Raw genomic sequence first — 17,322 nt, 5'->3', positions numbered from 1 at the left:
GGCCTCTGTTCCTCTTCCCCTCGCAGGGTCCCCTTTGATTTCAGGCAGGCGCGCCAGGGCTGGCCAGCTGGTGCCATCGGGCCAGACCAGCCTGCAGGGCCGGACCACAGGCTGAGGGTCCGAGGTGGGGACGGCCCCTTCCACCCCAGCTGTTGGGAAGAGGTCGCCTCAAGCCAGCTAGGAAAGGCCATCTTTCCTGCGTGACCCCCATACCTGTATCTCATATACCAAGACCTTCCTCTGGCCAGGGCTACAGAAGCCTGGCACGAGGGGCCGGCCAGAGGCCGACAGACGTAGCCCCTGCCAGCAGAGAGGGTCCGCAGGGTCAGAGGGTGGCAGCCAGGTGGGCGGGGCTGGCAGCGAGGAGGCTGAGGCCCAGAGGGGGCGGGAGGGGGTGTCCCCGGGGGCGACATGTCAGTGGATGCCGGGTGTGGGCTGGGTCACACCAAGCAGGCGGCTCCTTCCGTCCAGGGCCCCTTCCGTGCTTTGGGAGCCGGCATGTCTGTTGGTCGCTGTGCTCGGGCCCTGTTTGGCCAAAGTGCTCACAGAGAAGGCAAACTCCCAATGAGTAGCTCTGGTCGGGGAGTGCGGGGGCGGCCAGAGGTGGAGTTGCTGGTGGTCTGTGTTCGCCCTGCCTTCCTTATGCAAAGAGGGCGTCTGGACAGAAGGGGGTCCAGCTCAGAGACCGGCCTGCCCTGCTGCCTCCCGAGCTTGTGGGCCGTCGGTGTGCGCGTGAGGGTCTCTTCCCCAGGGGCCGAGATCGGACCCGCTGGTGACCCAAAGCTCAGTGCGATGCGGCTGCTCGCAGACCCTCCCTCCCCCACAAGTCAAACCCAAACGGCAGCATTACCCTGTTCTGAGGCCAAGCGCCGCAGGAGGGCAGAGTGAGGCGGGCGGCGGCCGGAGCTCCCGGCCCACAGGGCCGAGTCAGGGAGATGCCCAGGCTGGGACAGCAGATGCTGGCGCCGGGGTCCCCTCACCCCCGGTGGAAAGCGCCCTGACGTGTGACCCTTCGACCTTTCCCACCCCCGCCTCTCTTTCTCTTAGGACGTGTCATTGTCCCCAGGGGGTGGTGTCTGGGGGGTGTTCTCTTGACAAAGACCAGTGCCTACACCCCCCCCGTGGACAGGCTGGCGCGCCCCGACCCCGTCAGCATCACGAGGGCTCCCGTCCCCAGGACCAAAGGAAAGCCTTGGGTGCTACCAGGGAAGAGAGGAGAGCTGGAGAAAGCCTTGGGGCCAGGAGGGTAAGGGCCGTAGTGCAAGAGGAGCCTGCCTCCCGGGAAGGGGCCGCCCTGTGGGGCTGCTCATCAGGGCCCGAGAGGTTCAGTGGCGGAGGGACACAGGTGGGAGGGAGCGCTGCTTCCGGTTTCATCCCAATGACAGCGTGGAGAGGGATCGGGACAGGCCCTAACTTCCTCCTATTTGCCAGTTTCTCCAAATACATCCTCAAAATGACACCAAAGTCCAGTCCCTGGCGCCACCCACCTTGCCTGCCCCAGCTCACTGCAGCGTGTCTGTCTGGCCATGATCCTGCCCGTCCCTTCAGCCTACCTACAATTACTTATTGATTCTTTTATCAGTTCACCCTTCTGACCAATCCTGTCATCTCTCTGGCCATTCATCCATACACCCATTCCATCCATTCATTCATCCAGTCACTCATCCATCCATCCACCCATCCATCTGTCCATCTATCCATCCATCCATCCATCCACCCACCCATCTGTCCATCTGCCCATCCATCTGTCCATCCACCCATCCATCCATTACTCTATCGCAGCTATCACTTGGTCCTCCGTTCATCCTTTCACCATCCACCTGTCTGCACACCACACATGTGTCTCCCATCTAATCCACACAACCACGCCTCAGTCCATCCCCAGCCAGAACCCAGTGTAGCGTCACCAACTCCCGCAGTGATCCAAAGCCGTGGGGGTGCTTCGGGTCCCCTGTGGCCTTGGCCACCCCCTCCCAGTGCCCCTCCCATTGGTCCAGGCCTGCTCCCGGGACAGATAAGGTTCTGCTGCAGACGTGGGCAGATTGGACCAATGTCCCAGCAACAGCTCTGGCCAGTCTGGGCCCGCCTAGCAAGTGTGGTGGCCGTGGGCCAGGAGAGGCGCTAGAGGTGGCCCGCACAGCTGCTCAGGGGCCCTGTGACCGGGACCACCAGTCGGGGAGCGCACATTCCCTGGCAAGTCCCAGACATTGCGGTTTGGCGCCACTCACTCCTCTCCTTGTCACCAGGGGTCACTGCCTGGAGGTGTCCCCAGGAAGGGAGGGGCAAGACAGAGCCCCGTGCTGGCCTCCCTAAGACGCCAGTACTCCTGGAGCCCCTGCTCCCGGGGGCTCATGCCCGGCTCTGCCTCACCCCTATGCCCGTCTTCCATCCAGGGGTCGTGGGGTGGGTGTCCCTGTGGCCCTAGAGGTGCAGCACACTCTCCCAGCCCCGGCTCTCCCTGGGCCCCTCAGCCCCACGCCTGCCTGCGGGCTCCCGCGACCTACGGGGCTCTTCCTGCACCCCCCGCGGGATCACCTCCTGCTGGCAGGAGAGGAGGAAGAAGAGGTTGCAGCGAGCCTGGACACGGTGCACAGGTGAGGCCCGGGGAGCCGGCTGTCTGGGCAGCCACCTGCACAGTCCCCGGCGTTCCAGAGAACTCTGGAATCTGCCTGCTTCCCGTTGCTTTTGCTTCAATTCAGCCAGACCCTGGAGTGCCTCCCCAGAGACCCCTTAGAGCAGTAACTCGACGTCGGGACTCAAGGGGAGCCTGGCTTTAAACGTTAGAATGAAGGACAAGGGGGGGCCTAGCCAGGCCAGCCTCCGTGGGCCGAGGGGCTCGGGCAGCCTCGTGGGCAATGGATTGACTGTCCACTTCCTCTTCATGTGATTTTATTTTTTAATTCCCCCAGAGGGGTTGGACCGAGAGTGCTGGGTCACGTTCCTCGGTGCCAGGCAGGGTCCTGGTGGCCGCCCTCCCGTGTCCCCCCATCTCTCTGTTCGCGGCCGCGTGGGTTCTGTGTCATGGAATAAAGCCGCCGTTCACCATCACGGGCTCCGCCTCTCCTTGGGTCCCTGGCGACTCCGCCTAAGCCCGTTTCACACACTGATTCACCAGATTTGTGTTGGGGGGCTTTCTTGGTGACAGGCAGGAGGGACAAGAGGGGTGCACCACGCCACAGGGGTGGACAAACGTGTAGTGCAGGGTCGGGGCGTGAGCGGGACGTGGCGGATGACCTCTGCCTCCTGAGTTCCGGCCAAGTGGGGTGAACTCTCGAAGGTTGTGTCCTCGAGGTGGTCGGGACGACCTCGGACCCCAGATGACACGCTCGTGGCTTCAAGGGCTCGAGCCCCCCCTGCCTGTGGCCATGTGGGCACCTCCCACAAGACCCTGAGGAGCCAGGGTGTCCCAGACGTGGTGTCCCGGCTCACAGGGCAGGTCCCACCCCTAGTGGGTGTGCAGGGCTAGGGCTGTGGGCTCACGGGTGGCCCCTGGGAGGAAAGAGGTGTTATTAATACTCGGGCCCAGCCTGGAACATGGTGTATTTTGAAAGGCGTCACTGGAAAGGCCAGCATGGGGGCAAGCCTGTCCGCACGCCAGGCAACTGGCCGGCGCCCCAGCCGGGCCTGGTGTGTCAGCAGTCCCGGCACAGAGGGGATGACAGCGATTTTCCATTGCAGAGGTCTGAGCTCAGAGGGAGGCTGGCCGGGCCGGGCCCGAGTCCAGCCGGCCCTTGGCTTGGACGCAGCCTCCCTGGTGTCCCGCCTCCCACCTGGAGGTAGAGGGAAGGGCCTGGGCGAGGGGCCCTCCGTGGGGTCTCGGCCCGCAGGAGAGGGGGCCTGCCCCGAACCATGGGAGAAAGACCCGCGGCAGCCGCACTTCTGTCCTCATCCAGCCAGCCTTGGGCTGGGGCCCTGTCCTCAGTGCTGCCCTTGAGGCACTCTGGCCATCCGGGAAGGACCTGGGGACGTGTAACTTACACAGGTCAGACAGAGGGTGAGGCCCGGGCACCGTGGCCACAAGAGGGAGATGGAGCAATCGGGAAGGCTTCCTGGAAGCAGCAGCACAGTGAGAATAGTGCCCCCTGGAGCCTCACACATGCAAGTGCATGAAGCCATGTGCAGCCGGGGGTGGGGGGTGGGGGGAAGGGGGTGTTGCAGGCAAGGAGGGCCGGGAGCTGGGAGGCCAGGCCTGCAGGCTTACAGCCAACTCAGGCCGGCTCCTTTCCCTGCAGGGCCCGGGGGGGTTCAGCCTCCACGGAGGTGAGAACAGAGCCGGGAGGAGAAAGGCAGCCACGGCGGCCCCCGCTTCCCTCCAGGGCGCACGCCTCGTCCCCCCATCCACGGCCCCCAGGGTTCGTTCACAGGCTGCAACTCTTCCCTCCCCCAACTCCACATTCCCAGGGAAGAGACCCTACCAGCAATGGTCTGGAGGGTGGGATGTGGGCTGGGTGGGCACACGCGCCCAGAAGGGCCCCCCATAAACACGTCAGCAGGATGGAAAAGGCATGGCAGGAGCTCCCCCAAGACGACGCCAGGGGGAGAAGAGGCCAGAGCAGCTGCTAGGGAGGACAGACGGAGGATAGCAGGGCACCCAGGGACACAGGCCTGCAGCTGCCCTGGGGGAGAGAGAGGAATGGGGCGGGACTTGACAGACTGCCTTGAGGCCCCCAGTATCCAGGCCTGACCTGCACAGAATTCATCATCGTGCCCTGCGGCCCGGGCAGGGACCCGGCTTCGTTACGTGGTTCCCACCTAAGAGCTGGCCCAGAATTGGGGTGGGGAGGGGAGGGACCGCAGGGAATCCAGGAGAGGTCAGGAGGAGGGATGTCACTCCTTCTGGCCCAGGACCCTGCCCTGGCCCGGCCCGAGAAGCCGCTGACCTCGTGGCACTCCCCTACCCCCCACCCCCAGACCTTTGTTCAAGCTGTTTCCTCCGCCCAGGCCACGCTCACCCGGCTCTGCCTGACCCAACCCTTGAAGGCCGGCTCAAATGCCACCTCCTCCAGGAAGTCTGCTCTGACCCCCTGTGCCCCACCCGTGCTCTGCACACTCAGGTAACTTGCTTCCCCCCGCGTCATCCTAACCGTGGCCGGCCACTGGAGGCGTGACACAGCGAGGTGGGGGGACCTGCGACCCCTTAGCTTCCTGGCTCCTGCATCGTGGCGGGTGAGGCCGAGCTGTCGCCAGGAGGCCCTCCCGGCTGTGCCGCAGCTGCACCCTCTCCACCTGGAGTGTCCCAGAGGGGCCGGCCAGTGAGGAAGAAGGGCACCGGGGCGGGGGTCCAGCCTCTGACCCCTCAGGGCTCGGAAGCCAGGGTGGAGGCTTGGCGCAGCCGGGAGGCCTCTGAGGCCTCTAGTGGGAACACCTGGCCTGGGGGAGGGCTTAAAGCCCGGGAGGGTGCAGGCAGGTGCCGGCAGGCAGCGTGGAGGCGAGCGCGCAGGCTCTGCCGGCCCCTCCTGCCCCATCCGCCATGTGGCCCTTCCTCAGCCGCGCTCTCTTCCCGCCCCCCACTGAGGCCTGGCTGAGGAGGGCTTCTTCAGACCCCGAGGCCCAGGGCTGGGGGGCCTGGAGCCAGGCTGAGAAGAGCCCTCTGGGCCCGGGGGCTGGAGACACGGAGGAGGAGGAGACGGGGGAAGCGGAAGAGCGCGAGGAAGACGCAGGCTTCTTGCTGTCTGTCCTGGAGAGGGGGCACCTGGCCGAGTGCCCGTTAGCTGACCAGGTAACAGTGGCGCCGAGCGCCTGGTGGAGGCCGGCCGGGATCTCGGGAACCTGGGGAACGCTGTGCATGGGGGCAGGGGGACGGACGGCTGCAGCTCTGACCCCAGGGGTGAGAGGGCCAAGAGGGCCACTGTCCCCACGCCTGGAAGAGGGTATAGGGACGCCCACCTGTGCACGGGCTGGAAGGGGCAGTGTGGCCTCTCCGGCCTGAAGGGGACTTTGTGTGTTGGGGGTGGATTACAGGGGCTTCTCTCCAGGCCCGAGTCCGTGTGGTCTTCCCTTTTCCCCCCGCCCAGGGAGCCCCCAGCATGACCCTGAGAACAGGCAGGGTCAGGCCCCCTTCCCCTCTGCCCTCCCTCCAGCGGAGCCTGGGGGCTGTCCCGCCTCCGGGCTCAGCCTGGGCCGTGTGCTGGCAGGAGCTGGAAGCCATCAGACTGAAGCTGTGGGCCATGGAGCAGGCCCAGCGACCGGAGCCGCCCGGGGAGCAGGGCCCAGAGGGGGAAGAGGAAGACGCCAGGGCCCTGCTGGCCGGGAAGCTGCTGAGCCCCGAGACGGGTAGGAACCAGAGGGCCAGGCTGACCCCTTCCCTGGGCTGTGGCCCGCAAGTCCTCGGGCACGAGGGTAAATGCGGTTGAGCTGCGTGCTGCTGCAGGAAAAGTGTGGGCTCCCGGGGAAAGGCCAGGGTGTCCATGAGGTCCGGCCTGGCAGTGGTCCTTCTACATAGGCCCCAAGGGGTGCTCTTCCCCAAGAACCCGGGTGTCCCTCTTCCCCGAGGAGCGAGGACTGAGCCACCAGCCTGAGGCGCCTGCCCTTAGCAGCTGCCGGAGGCCCCTGCCAGGCCAAGCCCCCTGGTCCTGAAGCCCCTCTCTCCACAGACAGCCCCACGGAGGCGGTGGAGGCCGATCACAGATCCGTCTACGTGGGCAACGTGAGTGGGGGGAGGGGGGCGAGGTGGGGTCGGCCCAGCAGCACTGGCTCTGCAGCCGCCTCCTGGCTGTGAGGATTAAAGGAAGGGACAGTATGGGTAGCAAACTCAGAAGCCACATAGGCCTGGAAGCGAGAAGCAGGAGGGGGGGCTCTGATGAGGGGGCTGTCCCCATGAGGGAGCGTGGACCCTCTGTGGTCAGGCCTGATTTCCCACTGTGGGCTGGGATTCGGAATTTCCACGTGAAATCTCCCAGTGGGCAGATTATTGGCAACGAGTTCCACTTGAAAAAGCCACGCACCCTTTGCATAGGCCAGTAAACTTGGGGAGCATTCATCTGGATATCCAGTCCACTCCCCCAGCAGGGGGGCGCGCAGAGGTCTAGGCGACCACCTTCACCCTGGGGCCCAGTCACCCCCTCTCTACCAAGAAAACGTGCTGCAGGAGACCCTGGGAGGCGGGGGCCCCTGCAGAAGGCCCCCCACCAGGGTCCATGCCTGTAGGTGGACTACGGGGGCACAGCCCAGGAGCTGGAGGCCTATTTCAACCACTGCGGGGAGATCCAGCGGGTCACCATCCTGTGCGACAAGTTCTCTGGACACCCCAAGGGGTCGGTTGGGGCTTCGGGGAGGGGCCGGGCGCCCGGGGGGGCGGGGACACCTCTGTGTGGGTGAGCGTGGCCCTCACCTGGCTCTGCCCTGCCCCAGCTATGCATACATAGAGTTTGCCACCGAGAGCTCGGCCCAGGCCGCTGTGGAGCTGGACAAGAGCGTCTTCCGAGGCCGGGTCATCAAGGTGCGTGTCCCCCACCAGTCACTGCGGGGGCGGGGGATGGGGGGAGCGCTCTGCTCTGAGCTTGTCTACGTTAACCCATTAATCCCCGAGGGGACAGGCAAAGCAGGCAGCCGCACCAGCCTGACCCTTCTCCAGTGTCCGGTGTTTGGGCACATCCTCCGGCTGGTGTGGGGGCACCTCAGACCCCAGTGGGTTTGGTTGGGTGTACGCCCTGGGGAGGCTTCCTTCCTGACCCCCCCTGCAGGGGGAGATGTTGGCTTGACAGGGCCTGGGAACAGGTTAAGATCTGATGCCTCAGGCAGCCCCATGCCCTGGGGCCGCCAGGGCCTGGTGGGTGCTGGGGCCTGTGTTCACCTGCCTGTGAGCCTTCAGCAGGGAAACCCAGGAAGGCTTCCTGGAGGCAGCTTTAGCCCTGGTCTTGGCCCTGGGCTGGGGAGGAGGGTGTGAGAACAGAGGTCTCAGGCGGACTCGGCCTTTGGTTCCAGGTGCTGCCCAAAAGAACCAATTTACCAGGGATCAGCTCCACGGACCGCGGGGGCCTTCGGGGACACCCAGGCGCCAGGGGGGGACCCTTCCCCCACAGCAACTTCCAGGGCGGGGCCCGTTTCAGACCACGGGGGCGGAACCGGTGGGCCGGGCCCTGGGAGGGCGGGATCCTATTGGAGCGGGGCCCGGTGGGCGGGGCTCTGTTGGGCCTGGCTGGGTCCGGTGGGCGGAGCCCTGGAGGCCGCTCGCTCCCCGGCCTCTCTCCGGGCAGGGGGCGCGGAAGATTCTCGCCGTGGTATTCACCGTATTGAAGGGAGGGCCCGATTTTGAGAGTGGGGCTGCCTCTGGGTCAGGAGTAGACAGCCGTGCTCCTCGTGCGACCATTTACTCCGCGCAGAATAACTATCCGTCCCCCTTCCCTCGGCGGGAGGACAGCCCAGACCCCACGGCCGAAGCCACCGGTCGCGAAGCAGGGCACGGGGTGGACCTGGCACGCGGGCTAGTCGGGGCTTTGGAGGGGACCGGGCAAAGCTGCGGGCAGGTGAGGCCCAGGCAGCGTCGGGTCAGCTTCGGGGCGGCATACTCAGGACTGTTCCACTAACGCCTTTTACAGAAAAGTAGAAATGTGTGTCTTACTGGTAAAGCATAAATTATTAAACTTGAATATTTTTTAAAAGCACCTGGCAACAGACCGCCCCGCTTTGTTCGCCTCACCTGGACGCTGTTTCCTCGGTGCACACTGTGCAGAGAAGGCGGGGGATGGGCTGCGGCTGTGGATCCCAGACCCAGCTCTACCCCCTTCACTCCCGGCAGCCAAGCGTTAGCTTCGGGGTGTACAGCGTCACCGCCAGCCCCCGCGCCTCACCCGGGCCTGGTGGCCTCCGGGGCACACACTCCCCCGTGACGAGTGACACAGACGTCGCCTTGTGGGTCCTCACCTGTGAGGCCCCGCAGGAGGGTGCGCCCGGGCACCTGGCGCAAGCCTGGGCTTCTTCACACAGGGACGCAGAGGGGCTTCCATGACGGGCGCCCTGCCTGCGCTCCTCCCTGTGGCAGACGCCCCGCTCTCTCCCTCCCTGATGGTGCAGCGTGCTTTCTGCCCTCTGACTGCGTTGGGATCGGGAAAGGAAGCTCTGGGGCCCAGCTGCAGACACACGCGGTCCTGGCCTTAAATAACCACTAACAGATCTCAGCCTGGGCTTTTCTAAAGCAACCCTCTTTGCCGTGTACTATTTATTTATTTATTATTTATTTTTGCGGTACGCAGGCCTCTCACTGTTGTGGGCTCTCCCGTTGCGGAGCACAGGCTCCGGACGCGCAGGCTCAGTGGCCATGGCTCACGGGCCCAGCTGCTCCGCGGCATGTGGGATCCTCCCGGACCGGGGCACGAACCCGTGTCCCCTGCATCGGCAGGCGTACTCTCAACCACTGCGCCACCAGGGAAGCCCACCTTGTACTTTTTTGATTATCAGGTCCTTAAGCTATCCACAGGTGGACGGTCCCCAGTCCCCAGTGTCCCCTCTCCAGCACCAGTGTTTTCTCGGGAGGGCGCGCCTGTGCTCTCCATCTGCGTGTCCATCTGGCCAGGTTCACACTCCACTTGTGATCTGGGGTCAGCACTGGCCCTTGTGGTGGGGTGAACGAAATCCCCCCCAAAATATGTCCACATCCTAATCTCCAGTACCTGTGGATGTGATCTTATTTGGAAAAGGGGGTTTTGCACATGTGATTAAGCTAATGACCTGGAGATCTCCCTGGATCACCTGGGTGGCCCTAAACCCAGTGACACACACTGGGTACGAGACACACCGGCACACGGAGAACGTGACGTGGAGACAGAGGCAGAGGTTGCGGTGATGCGTCCGTAAGCCAAGGAACTCCAGCAGTCGCTGGCAGCCGTCAGAAGCTGGGGAGGCTGAAAAGACCCTCCCTCAGAGCCTGCAGAACGAACCGGCCCTGCCATCACCTTGATTTCTGACTCTGGCCTCCAGAAACGTGAGAGAATAGATTTCTGTTTTCATGTGCACACGTGCACGTGCGCGCGCGCACACACGCACCACCACTGGCCCCTGGAGAATGTGGGTAGGAGGGGCTGAGTGGCAGGGACCTTGCCAAGGCTGCTGGGTGGCTCAGGGCCGAGCCAGGCCTGGATCATGTGCAGTTGGGGGCTGCAGGAGAGGGAGGCCTCCCAGGCGTAGTTCCTGGAGCTGAACTTTATGAAGCACCAGCTCCTGCCGCGCCGTACCTTGTGCCAGTCTCCTCCTTGGCGAGGCTGTGCATTGGTCTTGATGCATTCATTGTGCATCTTGCTTTTGTGGAAGGACCTGCAGACAGGCTTCTATCCCAAAGAACTGGTCCCTTTTCAGATGTATCTTCTTAATCCCTTCTGCGTGGCCACTGCGAGGAGAGTGGGCCCTTGAGTCCCTCCTTTCCTGTGGATTTCAGGCCCAAGCAGCCCATGTGGGTGTCCAGGGCTCTGACCCACACTTTCTCAGCTATACCCAGAGAAAGCCAAGACACGCGGGATCCTCTTGGCTGTCTGGCCCGGGGAAGAAGGGAGAAGGAATGCTGATGGGGAGAGAGGACAGAACTTCAGCAGAAGCACCTGGAGCAGCAGCCAAGGGCTGAGCAGGGGCTGCATCTGACGGGGCTCAGCCCTGTGGGGAGGATGGGCAGGCAGGTGGCCCTCAGTGAGGCGAGCCTCACAGTACAGAGATGCAAAGAGTTAAGTGAAACTGCCATCTGACCGTTCTGCGGGCAAAGCAAAGGCCGGCAGGTCACGTCTAAGCCTTGATTTTCTCAGACCTAAACGGGAACGCTACCTGACGATGCACGTGAAGAACCTCGAGTGTAAAACCATTATGGGTTGCTCTGGCTCCATCTGCAGAAAACCCAAACAGCAGTGGCTTCAACAAGACAGGGGTTTCATTTCCTCATTAAAAAAATGCTGAACATAAGTAGTCCAGGGCTGGTATGTCAGCAAAGACCCAGCCTCCTTCTAGCTTTCTGCTCTCCATCCTCAGGGGATGAATGTTGCCTGCATGCTCTCAAGATAGCTGCCTGGGCTCCAGCCATCACATCTAAGTTCCAGGAAGGAGGAAGGGTAAAGATGAAGGTACTGCCAGCTGAATCCCCCTTTTAAGTGTCCTTCCTGCAAGTGCTTCCCAACGCCAGCCACTTAAACGCCATAACCACCTACCCCTGTGCGGGCAGGAAGCGTATTTTGTCTAGCCAATTGTCCCCAGTAACACTAGGGTTCTGTTAGTAGCAAGCAAGAGAGAATGGAAGTTGCCTTGGCAACCTGTAGTCCCTGCCTCAGCCATCACTCAGGCAGGAGAGATTACTAAGTGAAAGCTCAACCAGAAAGTTGAGGATGGACGGTGGGGAGAAAGCCCGTGTGAGGGTGGCCTGCATCAGACCAACACCTGCTGGTCGCACTTCTCAGCCCTCTTCTAGGTCTTGCAATTCCACCTGTGGCAGGCGAGGCAGGGTGGGGGGGAGCCCGGGACGTGTGTCTTTAACACACACTCTGAGCTGTTTTTTGTTTGTTTACTTCTGTGCTCAAAGGAAGGGAAGGAAACCCAAAGACGAGCAGAGTGCATCCCAATTCCAGCCCTGGGCCGACGACGCTCACGGCTCACAGCCTCCCTGTTCCTAGTGGGTCTGAGCCACCCTCCTACCTTCCTCCTGGTCAGAGACCCTCTCCAGAGTGACTGAGGGGGCAGGAGGGGCTCGTGGTGTCTTAGGGTGCCTGATCAAGGAAGCCAGCCACGCTGAGACCACACAGAGCAGACTGTGTAGGTGGCTCAGGCCCAGGAGGGCCTCTTCCACTTCAGAGACGCCGTCACCAAATGACAAAGTGCACTAGAACCTGGGTCACCTGATCCCAGAAGGGGCCGTGGCCTCAATCATGGTCAGTTAGAACTGTGATCAACCTTGACTGAGCAGGCTTCTGGGGCAGCAGAAGGCGGAAATCTGATGACACCAGCCCCTCCTCAAGTGTAAGCGCCCCTTCCACAGCCTGCGCAGGGCCCTGGGGGTCAGCAGGGAAGGGGGCTCCTCTCCCAACACCCACCCGGCCCCGGGCCCTCAGGAACCTCAGGGCACTAACAGGCAGGAGGGGACTCTTGCACTTTGCTCGTTCGATGCCCAGCAGCAGCTGATGAGGACGCTGTAGTTACACGGTCTCGGGAGGGTGGCCTTCCAGGGCCGGGCCAGACCAGAAGGAGGAAGGGCCCTCCCGCCGGGGGAAGGTGTGCAGGCCGTCCCACGTGCCCCTCTAATCCGGCTCTGGGCACAGAAGGCGGACCCCTCCAGATTAGCCCACCTGCTGAGCCACTGGAGGGGGCGGCCGGCCCACGGGTCCTCTTCTGGGCTCCAAGCTCTGAGAGCTCCTGCCACCCGGCTCCCCCTGCCCCTTCGTGCCTAGTGGGGACAACAGCTCCTGCTCTGTCTGGTCCCTGATCTGCTCTGTCCCTGGAAAGTCCACATAAACTCCTTCCTTTTGTTTTTTGGCCATGCCGTGCAGCATGCGGGATCTTAGTTCCCTGACCGGGGATTGAACCTGCGGCCCCTACAGTGGAAGCGCAGAGTCCTAACCACTGGACCGCCAGGTAAGTCCCTAAACTATCTTTAGTTAAACCTTCTGCTGACGCAGAAGGAAAAAGCCAAACCTGATCTCACAAGACCTTTAGTCAACAGGCACCGTGCATGAGGCCCTGCCCCCAGTGGCACGTCCATGACACCCAAGAGGAGACAAGTAGAAATAAAGATACATCTGAACAACACAGTTATGCACAGAACGATTCCTTCCAGCCACGGGCTGCAGAGCTCTCCTCAACAGACCTGTATCATCATGGACGTCACCATGCCATCAAAGGCCCTGCAAAGAGAAACAGACAATCAGAGAAGCAGACCCAGGCCCTCCATCCCTGGCTGGCAGAGATGTCAGTCTCTGAGGTCCAGGTGAGTAAAACTGGCTGAGGCCAGGACATGCATGCCGCCACATCAGGCGGTGAGAATCTGAGTGTCCCACCTCATTCCTGTGCGGTTTCCCACGGTGCTGCCCTTGCTGGGTCTCCAGGCGGGGGTGGGGGGGGGAGGGGGGAGGGGGGGAGGGGGGAGGGGGGAGGGGGGGGGGAGGGGGGAGGGGGGAGGGGAGGGGGGAGGGGGAGGAGGGGGGGAGGGGGGAGGGGGGAGGGGGGAGGGGAGGGGGAGGAGGGGGGGAGGGGGGAGGGGGGAGGGGGGAGGGGAGGGGGAGGGGGAGGGGGAGGGGGGAGGGGGGGAGGGGAGGGGGGAGGGGGGAGGGGGGAGGGGGGGGGAGGGGGCACCCAGGATGACCCAAGACACACTGTCACCACTGAGGGAAGGCAGCAGAGGAAGGGGTCATCTTCCCTGGCTGGGGTCACCGGCCGGCTACAAGAAACCCCTTGGGAACTGTGTCTGGGATGCAGGGAATTCCCAGAGCAGGTTTGGAGCACGTGCTCATGAATGCTTCTTTGGGAAGCATCATTGTGACATCCAGATGTTAGGTCTGTGTTTACCTGAAGGCTATTTGGAAGACACCTGCACCCTAACTTCCTAATCGTCTAAGTTCAACGTCAAAGACAAAATCGGGCAGCGACAGGAGGACGTTTTCTCCCGGAGGCTCCTGTCCACATGCCTGGGCCCTCACTGGGATCTGGGGAGGCGCCCCAGGACCTGCTGGGCCGACCTGGGAGACCAGATGGACAAGCTCTGCGGCCCCCGCGCCCCAACTCCCCTTCTGCTGACCTGGAGATCCAAGGAAGAGTTTGTTTGGAAAAACAGGGTTCTGCCTCTTCAGAATGGCTGCCTTAGACGGACAGTGCCCGTCGCTTAAAAAGACCTTCCCTCCCTGCCTCTCAGAATCGCTGCCTCTCAGCAAGGCGGGGGCTACCCGAGAAGGCGCCACGCCCACCTGGACTGAATGCGGTCCCCCGGGTTATAGAAGGGGTTGCACATCACGTCTGTGTAGGAGTTGTGCAGCTTCCGGAACATCTGGAACCAGAACCAACAACGTGTTTAATTCACACGTGTAAGTACACACAGCTGCTGCCACGCTCGGGCTTCTCAGCATTTCTGAACAAAGACGGAAAACAGAGCGGCCAGGCGCGCCCACCGGCCCCCACACTCACACTGCGAATCTCGTTGTCTCTGAGCGCCGTGTTGGAGGAATCCACCACCATGACAAACTTCACCTTGGAGTTGGTCACGTAGCCGTAACTGCACAGCTGGTTAGGGAACACGCTCTTAATGCGGGGACTCTGTGACAACCCCAAGCACGGCATCACCGTGCAGAGCCTGCGAGAGGAAGGCCATCTGTGCATGTCCTCCGGCTGCTAAGCTGCTCTGCAGAAGCATGACACCTGCATCACAGCAAGTGGCCCAGGCTGGGCCACTCCCACAGTGCCAGGAGGACACAGGACTGCAGCAGGTGTGATGGACACTTCCTTAGACAGCTCTGGTGTTTACTGGAGAAGCAGAGGGCCTTATCATGATCAAGCCCCGGGGCAACCTGCCCAAACCCTGGGGCACCTCGCCTTCTCTCTGCATCAGTTCCCAGCTGGGAAGGGTTAACTGCAAGACCAGAGGTTGCACAAATGAGGCGAATCCTGCCTAAGGTACCTGTACCTCTAAAGGCCACTCCATCTTGCGGAACAGTGGCTCCGGGCAGTGACACTGGGCGAGCTCGTTACTGCTTGTGGGAATGTCTTTGAACTCCATAGGTTTTGAGCCATTTGTCCCAAGGACTGGTCAAGATCTTACAGTGACTGGTGGGGCCGGGCCTGGCAAAGAGATGAGTGGGGACTTCCCTGGTAGTCCAGTGGCTAAGACTCCACGCTCCCAATGCAGGGGGCTGGGGTTCGATCCCTGCTCGGGGAACTAGATCCCACATACTGCAACTAAGAGTCCACATGCCGCAACTAAAGATTCTGCACGCTGCAAGGAATATCCCACATCCTGCAAGTAAGACCCTGTGCGGTCTAAATAAATAAATACTGAAAAAAAAAAAGATGCGTGAACAATGACCCCTTGCTCAGGAGGTGGTGGCCCCGCTGAGACGGCATGAAGCCAGAGAGTCCCCAGTTCCTCCACAAACCCAAGGGACAGGTGGAGACTGTCACAAGGCAATTCAAGCCTGGCTGCTCCCACATTATCCTCCTAATTAAAGAAAAAGGGTGTGAGGTCCTAAGTGTCCTCAAGCTGCTCTAATTCCCCACTGGCCAAAAGCCTGCATCTTTTTTCTTTTCAAGTGATGTTACGAGATGCTTTTCAGGGGGACCTAATGCTACAGCGCACCCTGCGACTGCAGGGAATCCCCAGACTCGAAGCCACTGCCAGGTGCGAGGATACACCTTGTAGTCCTCTGTGGGGTACAGCAGGCCCAGGTAGAGCTCCCTCTGGTCCACCAGGGCCTTCCCCATTGCTGAGATCTTCTCGTCCACCACGTCCAGGGACGTATGCACCATGTAGTGAAACTTGAGCTCGTTCTCCGTGGGGACACTGCGGATGTAAAGAGGGTAATTCTGCAAGAAAAGGATGACAGGGGCTGAAGTGACAAGGATCCACCCCATGTGCGCTGGCCTGGAAAACAAGGCCACGGGGCACTCAGGAGGGCAGATCGGCCAAGTGCCAATTAGCCATGGAATACGCTCTCATTCCCCAAAACCCACTGCCTAATCCTCCAAACTGGGACTTCCCTGGTGGCGCAGTGCTTAAGAATCCACCTGCCAATGCAGGGGACACAGGTTCGAGCCCTGGTCCGGGAAGATCCCACATGCCACAGAGCAACTAAGCCCGTGCAACACAACTACTGAGCCTGCGCTCTAGAGCCCGCGAGCCACAAGTACTGAGCCCGCACACCACAACTACTGAAGCCCGCGCGCCTAGAGCCCGTGCTCCCCAACAAGAGAAGCAACCCGCTCGCTGCAACTAGAGAAAGCCCGCGCGCAGCAAAAAAGACCCAAGGACGAAGACCCAACGCAGCCGAAAATAAATAATAAATAAATTTTAAAATATCCTTCAAATTGCCGTGGGCATTGCCTTCAGGGCACCCAATCTAATCTGAGGAGGTTTTCATACTGTCTGCAAAGGGGCATGGGTAGGATGGGCAGAAAAGAGAAGACGCCTCTGAAGTGGGTCTGAGCGCAGCCTGTCACTCACGTTCTGAGCAGGGCCCCATCCTAGCACGTGCCCTCCTCCTGGCCGCGTCATACTGGCTGTTTCCCAACACTCCAGCTCCTGCAGTCTCAGAGGCACTGGCAGGCTCCCTCTAAACCCGTCAAGGCTTGTCTCAGACCTCCATCTCTGCAGGGCCATTTCCGAGCAACCTAACCCTGGAGTTAACAGCGTCTTCCCAGGCTCCCACAGGCCTGGCACTGCACAGATATAGTGTACACAACGCTGTCCCTACCCTGATGGAGATGACAGATGAAGGAGACAGTCCACAAACCCACCAACAAATAACGCAGCAAGTGATAAGACGGAAGTCAGCGTAACAAGAGCTTCACGGGAAAACCGCCGCAGAAGCCTAGTCTTCAAAACGCCGGGGCGGACACCACGGCTCCGTGCAGTAGGAGCGCGTGGATGGCCACGCAGCCCAATCTCAGGATTCAGAAAGAGCTTTCTAGAGAAAGTGAAATCTTCGGTGGCCAGTGGAGGGGACAGGGGTGGGGGAGAAGGAGGAAGGGGTTCCAGGTGCAGAGGCCCAGACGTGAGGGAGCAGAGCCTGCCGGGGGAGTCCGTCAGCTGGAGTGGAGCGTGTCTGTGGTACGGGGAGGGGATTATTCGGACATGATCCTACGGTAATGAGAAGCCACTGTTGAGGCTTCCAGGCAGAGGTGTGCAACGGTCTGACTTGTGGCTGCTGAGCGGAGAGGAAACAATCACTCGTCCGGGGGTCGACGGCCTGGCCGTTGGGAGCGCGCGGCCGAACAGGATGGACAGAAGTGGACGCCTAGACTCGGTAGCAGGAAACCACAAAGCCCGCGGACGGGGGGCTGGGCGGAGCGGCGGCCCGCACGGAAGAGGAAGACCCGGCCCGTGACGCTTCGGCAGCGGCAGGTGCAGGTCTGGGCGGCGCCTCCGCCGGGCCCGCCCCTGGCCACCTACGCTCGGCAAAGCCCCCGGGCCCACCCTCCGGAGCCCTTGGGGCAGGGAAGGAGGGGAACCGGAGAGCTAGGCTGACGCTGCAGCGGGCCTGCCCGGCGGAGTACGCACCTCCTTGGCGATCACCGCTACGCAAACCGCCATCTTGGGAGCCCGACAGGCCGCGTCACGTGACGACGACGACGGTAATGCGGCCGGCTAGGCCCCGCCCCACCCGCCTGTCACATCCCTGTCACTCAGCCGGTCTGACCCCGCCCCACCTCTCATTC

The 17,322-nt window shown here is 62.0% G+C and overlaps 3 protein-coding genes and 1 long non-coding RNA gene across 6 annotated transcripts in view; 2 read left to right on the top strand and 2 right to left on the bottom strand.

Annotated features, from left to right (window-relative positions):
• CBFA2T3 (CBFA2/RUNX1 partner transcriptional co-repressor 3) overlaps positions 1–5,654 on the top strand; it is a 29,603-nt gene extending 23,949 nt beyond the window's left edge. The window contains exons 9-10 of the mRNA XM_060129982.1: positions 4,942–5,054; positions 5,516–5,654. Of these exons, the coding sequence (XP_059985965.1) occupies positions 4,942–5,054; positions 5,516–5,525 (123 nt within the window). The 3' untranslated portion in view covers positions 5,526–5,654. The remainder of the gene's footprint in view (positions 1–4,941; positions 5,055–5,515) is intronic.
• PABPN1L (PABPN1 like, cytoplasmic) lies at positions 5,061–8,603 on the top strand. The gene is made up of 6 exons (XM_060129994.1): positions 5,061–5,719; positions 6,135–6,273; positions 6,594–6,646; positions 7,147–7,253; positions 7,351–7,438; positions 7,924–8,603. Exons 1-6 carry the CDS (start codon positions 5,471–5,473, stop codon positions 8,233–8,235), a joined length of 948 nt encoding a protein of 315 aa, XP_059985977.1. The 5' UTR covers positions 5,061–5,470; the 3' UTR covers positions 8,236–8,603.
• A 548-nt stretch (positions 8,604–9,151) lies between these two features.
• Positions 9,152–11,914, bottom strand: LOC132509257 (uncharacterized). The gene is made up of 2 exons (XR_009536945.1): positions 10,747–11,914; positions 9,152–10,463 (listed from the first exon to the last, which is right to left on the bottom strand). It is a non-coding gene; the product is annotated as an uncharacterized LOC132509257 (long non-coding RNA).
• A 684-nt stretch (positions 11,915–12,598) lies between these two features.
• On the bottom strand, positions 12,599–17,307 carry TRAPPC2L (trafficking protein particle complex subunit 2L). Of its 3 annotated transcripts, none has more exons than XM_060130012.1 (5): positions 17,165–17,307; positions 15,299–15,471; positions 14,080–14,167; positions 13,863–13,942; positions 12,599–12,806 (listed from the first exon to the last, which is right to left on the bottom strand). In XM_060130012.1, the coding sequence occupies exons 1-5, from the start codon at positions 17,195–17,197 to the stop codon at positions 12,761–12,763; spliced, it is 420 nt and encodes a 139-aa protein (XP_059985995.1). In that variant the 5' UTR covers positions 17,198–17,307; the 3' UTR covers positions 12,599–12,760. The 3 variants fall into 3 exon arrangements, with proteins under 3 accessions (XP_059985995.1, XP_059985997.1, XP_059985996.1); XM_060130014.1 differs by having other exon boundaries at positions 15,299–15,448; positions 17,165–17,226; XM_060130013.1 differs by lacking the exon at positions 17,165–17,307 and adding an exon at positions 16,402–17,068.
• Between the last annotated feature and the right edge of the window lie 15 nt (positions 17,308–17,322).

Source organism: Lagenorhynchus albirostris, chromosome 19 (assembly GCF_949774975.1).
Source record: "Lagenorhynchus albirostris chromosome 19, mLagAlb1.1, whole genome shotgun sequence".
Classification (NCBI taxonomy): domain Eukaryota; kingdom Metazoa; phylum Chordata; class Mammalia; order Artiodactyla; family Delphinidae; genus Lagenorhynchus; species Lagenorhynchus albirostris.
This window is presented reverse-complemented; position numbering and strand designations above follow the sequence as displayed.

Bases quoted from the DNA above. Each gene is read 5' to 3' on its own strand.
- PABPN1L (XM_060129994.1), top strand. From the start codon at position 5,471: ATGTGGCCCTTCCTCAGCCGCGCTCTCTTCCCGCCCCCCACTGAGGCC. The intron at 6,647-7,146 runs GTGAGTGGGGGG...CCATGCCTGTAG, and splicing joins GATCCGTCTACGTGGGCAAC to GTGGACTACGGGGGCACAGC. The intron at 7,254-7,350 runs GTCGGTTGGGGC...GCCCTGCCCCAG, and splicing joins TTCTCTGGACACCCCAAGGG to CTATGCATACATAGAGTTTG.
- TRAPPC2L (XM_060130012.1), bottom strand. From the start codon at position 17,197: ATGGCGGTTTGCGTAGCGGTGATCGCCAAGGAG. The intron at 14,168-15,298 runs GTATCCTCGCAC...CCAGCTGTGCAG, and splicing joins CCCACAGAGGACTACAAGGT to TTACGGCTACGTGACCAACT. The intron at 12,807-13,862 runs GTGGGCGTGGCG...TTCTCTTTGCAG, and splicing joins GGGGACCGCATTCAGTCCAG to GGCCTTTGATGGCATGGTGA.